The 12165-nt window shown below is 34.7% G+C and overlaps 1 protein-coding gene across 3 annotated transcripts in view; it reads right to left on the bottom strand.

Moving 5' to 3' along the window:
• The window catches only part of LOC144451361 (NAD kinase-like), a 32765-nt gene continuing 20600 nt past the window's right edge, over nt 1–12165 (bottom strand). For 2 of the 3 annotated variants that reach the window (XM_078142172.1, XM_078142171.1), the window contains exons 4-11: nt 11926–12034; nt 11134–11219; nt 10138–10240; nt 8619–8779; nt 7614–7713; nt 6359–6516; nt 5747–5829; nt 1–5096 (exon numbers count right to left, since the gene is read on the bottom strand). In XM_078142172.1, the coding sequence (XP_077998298.1) occupies nt 4931–5096; nt 5747–5829; nt 6359–6516; nt 7614–7713; nt 8619–8779; nt 10138–10240; nt 11134–11219; nt 11926–12034 (966 nt within the window). In that variant the 3' untranslated portion in view covers nt 1–4930. The remainder of the gene's footprint in view (nt 5097–5746; nt 5830–6358; nt 6517–7613; nt 7714–8618; nt 8780–10137; nt 10241–11133; nt 11220–11925; nt 12035–12165) is intronic. The other variant, XM_078142173.1, reaches the window with a different exon arrangement.

Below are 12165 nucleotides of genomic sequence, written 5' to 3'. Positions count from 1 at the left end.
TGAGTACAAAGGTAGACTTTACCTACTCAAGTTACTCTTGGGAAAAACACTGTGAAATATCTGATTGAAAACAATACACCAACAATCATATTCTGTAAATTGTTTTAATTCTGACCCAAGTAAAGACTAGATTATAAACAAAATCATAGATATGGAGATAATAATTGCCAGTATATACAACATTATTTAGTTGATCAAATTCAGGAGTTCCATATCAATCAATGTCAGCATATTACACAACATTGAGAATGGTGCATACAGTACAGTACAATCAATGCTAAAATGATTGACAATTTTCCTGTGATATTATTTTTCTCTAAAATTGCACATTTTCCTGATTTAATCATGTAACATAATTGTTGCACTGTTCAAATTTTCACAATTCTGAGACAGTATTAGGATGAAATTCTACTAAGATCATTTTCATATCCGAAATATCTGAGAAAAATGGTGCAAATCATCCAATCCAATACACAATGGTGGCCAACAGGCAGAATGTGCAATCCAAGATGGCTGTCAAAGGACTGAATGTGCAATCCAAGATGGCTGTCAAAGGACTGAATGTGCAATCCAAGATGGCTGTCAAAGGACTGAATGTGCAATCCAAGATGGCTGTCAAAGGACTGAATGTGCAATCCAAGATGGTTGTCAAAGGACTGAATGTGCAATCCAAGATGGCTGTCAAAGGACTGAATGTGCAATCCAAGATGGCTGTCAAAGGACTGAATGTGCAATTCAAGATGGCTGTCAAAGGACTGAATGTGCAATCCAAGATGGCTGTCAAAGGACTGAATGTGCAATCCAAGATGGCTGTCAAAGGACTGAATGTGCAATCCAAGATGAATGTCAAAGGACTGAATGTGCAATCCAAGATGGCTGTGAACTACCTATCTGGCTAATTGTGCAATCCAAGATGGCTGTTAAAACATATCATTCATTGTGCCTGGTAAAATATACAATGCAAAATCCCCCCAAAAAAGACACTCTGAGTTGTGTCAATAACATTAAAGTGGCCATATGGATGAGGATTGGGTATTTATTTTGGATTTTTAATTTATAAAACAATTTTATGATACCGTCCAACTTGAAAAATCAATATGAAACAACATTGACTAAGTCTGTGTTTGTAACTCGATTCATTGCAAAAAGCTAAAAAAAATGTGTAAAAAATGTTGTTATTGTACGTACACAATAACAAACATTTTACACATTTATCAGTCTTTTACAATGTATTTAGCTACACACAAGAGCTTGGCACATGTTGTTTCACATTGATTTTTTAAGTAGAATGTCATGATAAAATTGTTTTATAAATTAAAAATCCCAAATAAATACCCAATCCTCATCCATATGGCCACGTTAAGTTATGTTCCTTTCTTTCTTAATGAGGTATATTTTGTTTTTCCAGTGAACTGCTTGTGCATCAATATCTTGCCTGTTATGGTTGAAAATGCATTTATCATCACAGCCACATCTCTGAACATACATTCAAATTTTATGGCCTGATATGACTCTAAAGTCTCTTTTCTATTTACACAATTAAGCATTACATACGCCATAAATCTAACAATATCCCTCTTTGGAAATACAACAAAATATTTAAGGCAGTGGTAATAATACGAAATAACATACAAAGATTTCTTCATAGTTTAATTAATGTATTCTTTGCTATATAACAGAAGCATCAGTGAAATGTTAGGTTCTAATGACATCTAGATGTGGAATGTATTTGTTTATTTTGAAGATTCATCCACGACGAAGAAAATTAGTTTAGGAGTAGGGAGGGTGGAGTGGGGACAGTGATGGAAGAGTAGTCTTGCAAAGCTATAGCATATTATGACGTAATACACCTCGATATTATCTCAGACTTTTAGTGGTCTGAGGTATGAAAAATATGACTGTATGTGCATGGGAAGTTTGATTCAGCACTTTCCACACTTTCAGTTAGTATTTATTTCTATGGGCTTAACGTGCATACAGTGAGACTCTCGATAGGTGAATAGTTTGTCCTTGTTATACATTATTGTTCATGTCATTTTGTCATATTGGAGTTGGTGGTGGCTGAGCAGTTAACTTGTGTGCATCTTACTGTGGTTGTTCATGTCATTTTGTCATATTGGAGTTGGTGACTGAGCAGTTATCTTGTGTGCATCTTACCAGTGGTCTGGGTTTGAGACCAGAGAGTGCTGGGTTTGATTAAAAATGTCCCTTGTCTGTATGTAGGAAGGATGATACTCAGTTTGACCACACTGATCAACACAAGGTCTCCCCAAGGTATGCTGGTTTCCTACTGATTTAACAGGGTGCTGCATAGATGCACGTGACAACTGTATTTGAATTTCTGAATTTAATAAGTATAAGATTAGTAAACAACCTATGGTTGTCCTGACAACATCAACCAAGAAGGATATCATAATTCTGTTACAAAATTATAATTATGTTTACTATATCAATACACATTGATATGTTTTACATTGACCCATTACTGGCTTGGCTCTCCAACTGGATGACATTGTAACACTTTCAAAATTCCACTCTAGTGCTGATAATTCTACAAGTTATCATTCTACAAATTAATCAACTTGAAAATAAAAAGTATCATAATTGCAATGTGTACAACATATTAATATATCATGACTATCAAGTTGATTTTTTTTGGAGACAGACAAAGTGTTAATTTGTTCAATATGCTGTAGTCCAGTAATTGGAAAAACAAAAGATTGTACAGTTTGGCCACTAGGAGTGCTGTTTGGAAAACACAGCTTTTAGAGCAGACGTGTGGGGCCTGTGATAGTTGACTGGATTACTGTAGCCTTGAAAATACATTATTATTTCATAGCATAGCATGATGAGGTTACATTCTCAATTGGTAAAAAACATTTTACTATTAAACTTTGTTGCTCATGTAATCTTCAGGATCTTGTGGAGATGTTTTGTTGACTGCTTTACATACAGTCATGTGATTGTACTGGTCAATAGTACTCATTATTCCACATCTAGACTGCCCTCTTGTGATACTTTTCAGGAAAATGACTGCAAGATGGTTAACCACACTATGACGCAACACTCTTAACGCAATAGTGCCACATACTAGTAAGTAATGAATCAAACAGGACTTTGACAAACAAAGTACGATACTTTTTTCTGATGCATTGCCCACTAAAATCTTTAAACAAAGTATATAAAATTGTACACTGGTTATTAAAAGTTTCATATTTACAGAATTAAGAAATAAGTAATTCAATATTTCATATGATTTTCATTACAATCTAGCTAAACCATTCAAATAAAAATTGGTTTCAGTGTAATCTTTGCTGGAAGTTATTTTGATGTTTTTCTCTCTCCATTCTTTCAATATCAACTTGGGCTGAAATAAAAGCTAATTTCTGAATATATTTGACAGAAATTCTTTGTTACATAAATGTATATTTTAAAGGAAAAAGTGAAACCTTAATTAATGTACAAATACCATAGGATTCATGAAATTACTAATGAGACTTTTGTCAATTTATAAATTTGAGACATACTTTTACATAAATTGTAGGGTGGAACTTTTAACTTCACATTTAGTTATAGGTTCATTGCATGGAAACTAACCTACAACAAAAGCCAGTTCACCAAATACACGATGTCATCTGCCTTGTGACAACTATACTTACCTTCTTGTTGAGCAAGATGATAAAATGTAGCAATTTTACAACTTTGGGTTGAGCCACCTGATACAATGTAGCAATGATGGAAAAGGTTTTTGTTGAATCAGACAAAAAAGTTGCAAAGTTTACAGTCAGATTCTTATCATGTCAGACTACATTCTATTGAAAGTTAACTGGTTCCTATTGTAATCACTTTCTCACAGGCAATAGTTACGCAAGTAACCATGGTGATGTACAAAACTGAGACATAGAAATGACCAGCTGATGGTGTTGTCAAAACATAACAATTACCATGGCAACATGTGCATAGCTTGTGATATCAAGAATGACAATATTTCGATAGATTACACTGTCTGGATTAAATATTTACATATCTATCAAAGTATAATTATATTGATATTTAAAAAAATTGACATCAGTCAGAAGGTGGCTTCCTGGGAAGACATTCACTTTAAAAAAAAATCCATAGTATAGTTGTTAAAATTCTGTATAAAATGTTTACTTAAGGTGATATCCAGCTGACAGATAATAAAAAGTTCAGCTGATCTCACCAAGATTCTACACTTTTCCTGTGCAGTTACCCACAAAAGAATAAATTACTTTGACCACTTGCAAAAAAGTTCAGTATATCATGGAAATAACTCAGAGACACTGACTCTCTATAGTTTCCCATCAGTTCATGATTGTGCATATGTATTGAAAGTTCAAATTTCATGAAAGAGAAGTTATGTGGACATTTTAAACTCACATGAATCCTTACGAGGCGAGGTTCTTATGTAATTATGCTGAACTTCATTTTCGCACTTCTAACCAAATTTTGAAAACTTTCACACCTTCAATGATAACCGTTTCTGTGTTACTACTGAGATGTAGATATACTGAGATGTTGATAAGTTGATTAAAATTCACTGCTAATGTGATATACAGTGTTGGGTTTCCAGTTGGTATTTTAAATTTGTATATGTGTTCTTGCATCTATCATAGTGGTGTGACTTGCAATTTTCAGCATGGTTTACATCATATATATATGTGAAAATGTTGCACTTGTGAACGTTTGTTGTGCGATCACCCCTTAGTTTTTAATATAAAACCACATTGAGCTGGTTCAATAAAAAAAGTTGTTTTTACCCTGCAACAGTACGATGTCATGGAATATTTTGCAGTTTTAAAAACAGTTTTGTGCGATGGATCATTTCATCAGTTCTTTTATGCAAAGTTGAGTTTATTCCATATGTTTTCAACACATGGATCAGTCTATTTCAGGTAAATAGGGGCGATTACTTATCCGCTTCCACATCTTTTGATTTCTTCCTCTCTCTTGTTTTACCCTGTCTGAGTCTAACATTCCAATGTAAACACTCTGCTAGGCTGTCAAACCAGTCACTAACTTGGTCGTCACGGCAGATTGATGCAACTGGATAAATTGAGGTCGTGATTTTCACACTGTGAACACCAGTGAAAAGTAAAATGTAAGCAATAACTTTATGTTGTGTTTGCATTTCAGAGATAACACTTGGTAATCATAGTATAGGTTGTAAAGAGGGAACAACGTAGATCTGATACTCTTCACCTCTAACCCAAATACTGTATCAATACACCATATTCCAGATATCAAAAAGATGAAAGATTCTCAAGTTTGACCACTAGGGGTGTTATTTGACAGCTCATTTGGGCTGGGAATGTGGGGTCAGAATCAGTCAATGTTGGGTCCTTGGACCCCTAAAAATGTATTGCCATGTCATGTTCTGATTTTTGGAAAGATGAAAGATTTTATAATCTGGCAACCGAGGGCGCTCTTTGACAGATTTTGGCTGGAACTTGGAAGTGTTTGCTTGAAACACCCAATATTGGGTCCTTGGACCTCTAAATATAACAAAATCTGGGCTTTCAAAATTTCAGTTGTTGGTTTTGTGATAGTGAAAAAACTTGTGTTTCCCGCAGGAAATTTTAGAGCATCTTGATGGACTCTGTCTATTATTCTCAAAATATTCTATGATATATTAAAGGTGACAATCATTTTGTAGTAACTATGTCTTGTCAACTTACAGCCAAACCTGACAACCAATCTGTAGTCACTATGTCTCTTAACTTACCGCCAACCCTGATGTATTTCCTGTCTATTCCTACCATCAAAGGATGCCCAGGCAGTACTACGTGAGTCAGTAGGTACCATAACCTAAACAACCACAAAACAGATATAAAATTATCAGAAATAGTACATGTGTACCATAACCTCTACAATGACTAAACAGATGTAAAGTTATCAGAAATAGTACATCTGTACCATAACCTCTACAACAATGTCAAGGATATACACTTGTTGGAAATGGCTGCTCAATTTACGACATTTACATCAATATACACACACTCTACACAACGTGTATCTAAGTACAGTAAAACTATCATATCTATGTTATCTCTCATTAGTCTGGTTGTCTACAGTCTTACAAGAATGAGTGGTGGTGTTCTTGTTTTATTTCAACTCTGTCATTTGGGTCACGCCAGTATTGTAAAATAAACCATTATTATCATTATTAAGATAGCAGGATTGCTGAGCACTCATGAGTATTTCCTCTAAAACTGCCTTTTTCAAGTTCTCAAACTAAATACCATTATAACTGATTTAGATATACACCATACCATACTTACTTGCTTGCTCTCCCCTTTCCTAGACCCCCTCTCCCCACATACTTTATAAAACATACCTTGAGTTCAACACCGGCTGGCACTACTATTGGTCGAAATGATAAGGAGTGTGGACAAATTGGAGTGATAAGAATTGCAGGAACATTGGGATGACACATAGCAGCTCCTGCTGCTGCTGCATATGCTGTACTACCCGTTGGTGTTGAGATTATCAAGCCTATACACAGAGGGAGGTATGATAGTTAATGTAACATCATTCTCTGTGCAAGTATGAAAGTCTATGTTTAAGAATGTAATTTGCATAGTAGAAGGCAATAACATGGGAGATAATTAAATCTGATTGAAGGTATTTTTTGACATTTCTCATCAAAAATCAAAATTTCAAATCAAAATATTGTTTCAATGAATCTCCATGCACAAATCACTTGCATAAGTTTATTTGCTCTTCCAATTGGCTTGTTATTTTCAAACAATATCTTGCTCCTGATCACTTGTGTGATGTTTGGTTATTTGAAACATTGTGAAATGTACACGTTATTATTTTCAACTTGGATGATATTCAGGTCAAAAAATATTGATGATATTTTTCAGTTACACATCATATTTATGATGGCTGTATCTAAGCAAGTGATTCAACTATGGGTAGAAATAAATGGTCATAATTTACAACATTCAAAATGACAGACAGTTACAGAGCCTGAGATTACATGTAGCTTGCTGATCAAAGAAGTTGTCATGATCCTCATACTGGTAGCTCTGGAAACGTGCTTCGTTCACTACAACATATCTTCATTTCAACTCCTTTATAGTTCCTCCCTATCTAGAATCCCAACACTGTCAATCGATTTCCTGTGCACAGATTTTCCACCCACAACCTTGCTAATGACTATAAATGTTTTTTTATAGTCATTAGAAAGGTTGTTGGCGGAAAATCTGTGCACAGAAAATTGATGCACAGTGTTGGGGCCAAAGATAGGGAGGAAATATAAAGGAGTTGAATGGAAGATGTGTCACAGTGAACAAAGTTTATGTTTCCAGAGCTATGATCCTCCAAGAGCAGGATGCTGTATTACCAAAAATACTCTACATTCAGTTGATTCTCATTATTTCTTACATTCCAATTTAGTTAGTACCCACAAATCAACAATCACTTTTTAAATTTAGTAATGAAGATGTCTACTCACAGAGTCAAAGCATTTTTTGGAAGCGAGTCCCAAATGTTTGCTGACATATCAGCTTTGTCAGGGTACTACAATGGGCTATTGTCACTACTACTTTTTTATTGTTATTTTCTAGAACCTGTCATCAACTCACCATCACCCTGTACTGATGTAATGTGTCTTCCATCTAAATACAAATCTAAATTTGAGATATACGGAGCTGGTCCTCTGTCAATAACAACCTCGTTTAAGACCTGTAAATGAGCACACTGCACAAATCACTTGATTGAGCTGGGCACTGAGGGCGATGTTGGTATGACTATTTTATCATCTTCAGTTATTGATGTATGTACACAAAACAACGATTTACTGAACTAAGTTTTCACTAAATATGACAACTTTCAAATACAAAATATTGCTAGCAATTTTGGAATGACTGTTATTTCTACAATTCCACTTCAAAATAAAGTTGAGATGTGACAAAAATTTAAACATAAACAAGAATTTTTTGTCCAAAAAAATTTGGTGAGAAGGTAACACAATTTTATCATCAATTCACATGAAAGTATTATGTGTATGATTCCAGTCTAAAATAACATTAATGTGTCAAGAATTTACAGAATAACAAGAATTTTTGTCAAACAACTTTTGCAGGCAGGTAATATAATTTCTATCATCAATTCACAAATAAGTATTATTTCTATTATTCCTGTCTAAAATAATGTTGAAATATAACAAAAAAATTTCACATTTGACATTCTTTTTGCAGGAAAGTATTTGATGCTTAAGAGTTCTAAGCTAGTCATCACACACAATAAGTTCTAAAATGGACTGGACCTCTTGATGACTAATCACTGTATAGTTAGAATAACATTGGAAGTGATAATATAAATCTAAAAATCATTATCATTGCCACTCTTTGGGTCAAATCATTATCATTGCCACTCTTTGGGTGAAATCATTATCATTGCCACTCTTTGGGTCAAATCATTATCATTGCCACTCTTTGGGTGAAATCATTATCATTGCCACTCTTTGGGTCAAATCATTATCATTGCCACTCTTTGGGTCAAATCATTATCATTGCCACTCTTTGGGTCAAATCATTATCATTGCCACTCTTTGGGTCATAAATCAAAAGAAAAGGAAATCTACTTGCCTGTCTTTCACAGACTGTAAATGCTGAATTATTGGAACTATCTTTCCTAGATGTGATAGAAACTCCACTGTCATTGTCATCAGATTCATCTGGTGAGCTACTGACCTCATCTTTCATTACCATACATTTTAACCGACTCCTCAGAGTGATTGGTACTTCTCCTGATGAGAAAATTATTCAAAGAGTCACTCATATGTGTGTCATGGGGTTTTCTGTAAGAGGGTTCTATTAATATTACCAGTACATATGAAAAGGACAAGCTTTGTAAAAATCCACCTCTGTTTATATGGTTTCATGTATATGAACTTCCCGCATGCTTTTCACAAAATGGGATGAAATGGTATCTTCAATATGGCACTGCAGGTAATAGCATGTATGTAACAATAAATATTATCATATACCCAGTATGGCACTGCAGGTAATAGCATGTATGTAACAATAACTATTATCATATACCCAGTATGGCACTGCAGGTAATAGCATGTATGCAACAATAACTATTATCATATACCCAGTATGGCACTGCAGGTAATAGCATGTATGTAACAATAACTATTATCATATACCCAGTATGGCACTGCAGGTAATAGCATGTATGTAACAATAACTATTATCATATACCCAGTATGGCACTGCAGGTAATAGCATGTATGTAACAATAACTATTATCATATACCCAGTATGGCACTGCAGGTAATAGCATGTATGTAACAATAACTATTATCATATACCCAGTATGGCACTGCAGGTAATAGCATGTATGTAACAATAACTATTATCATATACCCAGTATGGCACTGCAGGTAATAGCATGTATGTAACAATAACTATTATCATATACCCAGTATGGCACTGCAGGTAATAGCATGTATGTAACAATAACTATTATCATATACCCAGTATGGCACTGCAGGTAATAGCATGTATGTAACAATAACTATTATCATATACCCAGTATGGCACTGCAGGTAATAGCATGTATGTAACAATAACTATTATCATATACCCAGTATGGCACTGCAGGTAATAGCATGTATGTAACAATAACTATTATCATATACCCAGTATGGCACTGCAGGTAATAGCATGTATGTAACAATAACTATTATCATATACCCAGTATGGCAATGCAGGTAATAGCATGTATGTAACAATAACTATTATCATATACCCAGTATGGCACTGCAGGTAATAGCATGTATGCAACAATAACTATTATCATATACCCAGTATGGCAATGCAGGTAATAGCATGTATGTAACAATAACTATTATCATATACCCAGTATGGCAATGCAGGTAATAGCATGTATGTAACAATAACTATTATCATATACCCAGTATGGCACTGCAGGTAATAGCATGTATGTAACAATAACTATTATCATATACCCAGTATGGCACTGCAGGTACAGTAATAGCATGTATGCAACAATAACTATTATCATATACCCAGTATAGCTGCTGATATAAATGAGGGTTATTTCATCTTTAATAGATGCATTCCTTATGAGACTTACCTTGAAGAACTTGAGTTATTGATTCTTTAAATTCACTAAAATCAAATGGTGTCAGAAATCCTAATGATCCGAGATGGAATGCCATGACTGGAGGTACACTGCCCTGTTAAACACAGAGTGAGAGTTTAAAGTATTCAATTCAAATTCAACACAATATGAACAAATTCATGGGCTATGAATTATTACTTGCCTGGTATTTTCCAGAGATTGACAGAAATTAGTGTACATGGTGACAATACAGATTCAATTTACAGCCTATTTGAAGTTACTGTTCACTGGCTCTGTTTGATACAACCATGCAGAAACCACTAAGAAATTGCACATGCTACATTTTAAGATAGCACGATTGAATGAAGTTTCTTGTGAAATTTGAAATGAACTGAAATGCTACCAAGCACGCAAACATCAAATGCAAGCATTAAACATTGACGCCCACATGACTGCATCTAGTTGCAGTATTTTTAAGTGGTTTGGTTCATAATGTAACAAGTAATTGTGATCTTGCTATTTCAGTGTAGAATACACAGTTTCTTATTTGTTTCTGCATGGTGGTATCAAACAGAGCTGCTGATGTTAACTTGAAACAGTTTGTACTAAAGGCTTCTAGTTTTCTAAAGGACAATTCCCATCATTAGAGTGTTAATTGCTGGCCATCAGTACCTAAACTCTAACAACTCCCCATCCAATCTGTGTGCTCAATGGTAACCACAATTAGTCTTTTGTGTGTTTTTTTTTTTATATCAGTGGAATTATTTCATTTTGGTACAATTTACATTTTAAATTTTTTTGTTTTTTTACTTCTCAGTAATATTTCATATTTCTAGTAGGTGATAAAGGTTCAAATAATTTCATCACATTTTAACTGTTTCTTGTATGAACTAAAATTGTTATTTCTTAAGTGAGATGAAGTAACTCTGACATTAAGCCATACCAACCAGTTTATTTTTGTACATGAATACAACAGATATAAAACACTTAAATCTGTCACATTCTTACCTCTTGGAATAATGAAGATGCATACAATAATGTACCGTCTCCTCCTAGACAGATAATGAAATCAACTTTTTCTGATAAATCGTCACCTACAGATAATAAAAATATGTTTCTGCATCATTAATTGTGAATAATCTAGGTTTAATAGGAGCATAAAATAGCAGAGATATTGGAAGTTGGTAGGCATTGCTGCCATCAGTGGTGGCCTGAGATATTGGAAGTTGGTAGGCATTGCTGCCATCTGTGGTGGCCAGAGATATTGGAAGTTGGTAGGCATTGCTGCCATCTGTGGTGGCCAGAGATATTGGAAGTTGGTTGGCATTGCTGCCATCTCTGGTGGCCAGAGATATTGGAAGTTGGTAAGCATTGCTGCCATCTATGGTGGCCAGAGATATTGGAAGTTGGTTGGCATTGCTGCCATCTGTGGTGGCCTGAGATATTGGAAGTTGGTAAGCATTGCTGCCATCTGTGGTGGCCAGAGATATTAGAAGTTGGTAAGCATTGCTGCCATCTATGGTGGCCTGAGATATTGGAAATTGGTTGGCATTGCTTCCATCTGTGGTGGCCAGAGATATTGGAAGTTGGTAAGCATTGCTGCCATCTGTGGTGGCCATATTTCATTTCTGATTGGTTATATATAAACGAGATGGTGGCACATCCATGTCTCACTAAATTGTGAAATTGGAAACCCATTTACTGTATAAGGAGGTTAGTACATTACTACTGATGTACCCTGGGTGAATCTGGCCTCAGAAACTCAAGGTCAGAGATCAATAAATGTAAATAACTACATACCTTCCCTGAAAGAATTAAGTTTGCCTTTTACTTCAGCAAAGTTTGTATCTTGTATAATTCCTGGGTCATTTAGCACTGAAGTCTCAACATACACTATCATCTTTTTCTCCTAGTGTGTAAAACAGAAGCTAACAGATTATTATCTTTCATGAAAGTAGAAACACAACAAACAAATTAAAAAATTTCATCTGTAACTATGAATTCAAAGTCCTTGAACAACCATTCTCCTAAGTTGCATAA

Source organism: Glandiceps talaboti, chromosome 21, assembly GCF_964340395.1.
Source record: "Glandiceps talaboti chromosome 21, keGlaTala1.1, whole genome shotgun sequence".
In the NCBI taxonomy this organism is placed as follows: Eukaryota; Metazoa; Hemichordata; class Enteropneusta; family Spengelidae; genus Glandiceps; species Glandiceps talaboti.
This window is presented reverse-complemented; position numbering and strand designations above follow the sequence as displayed.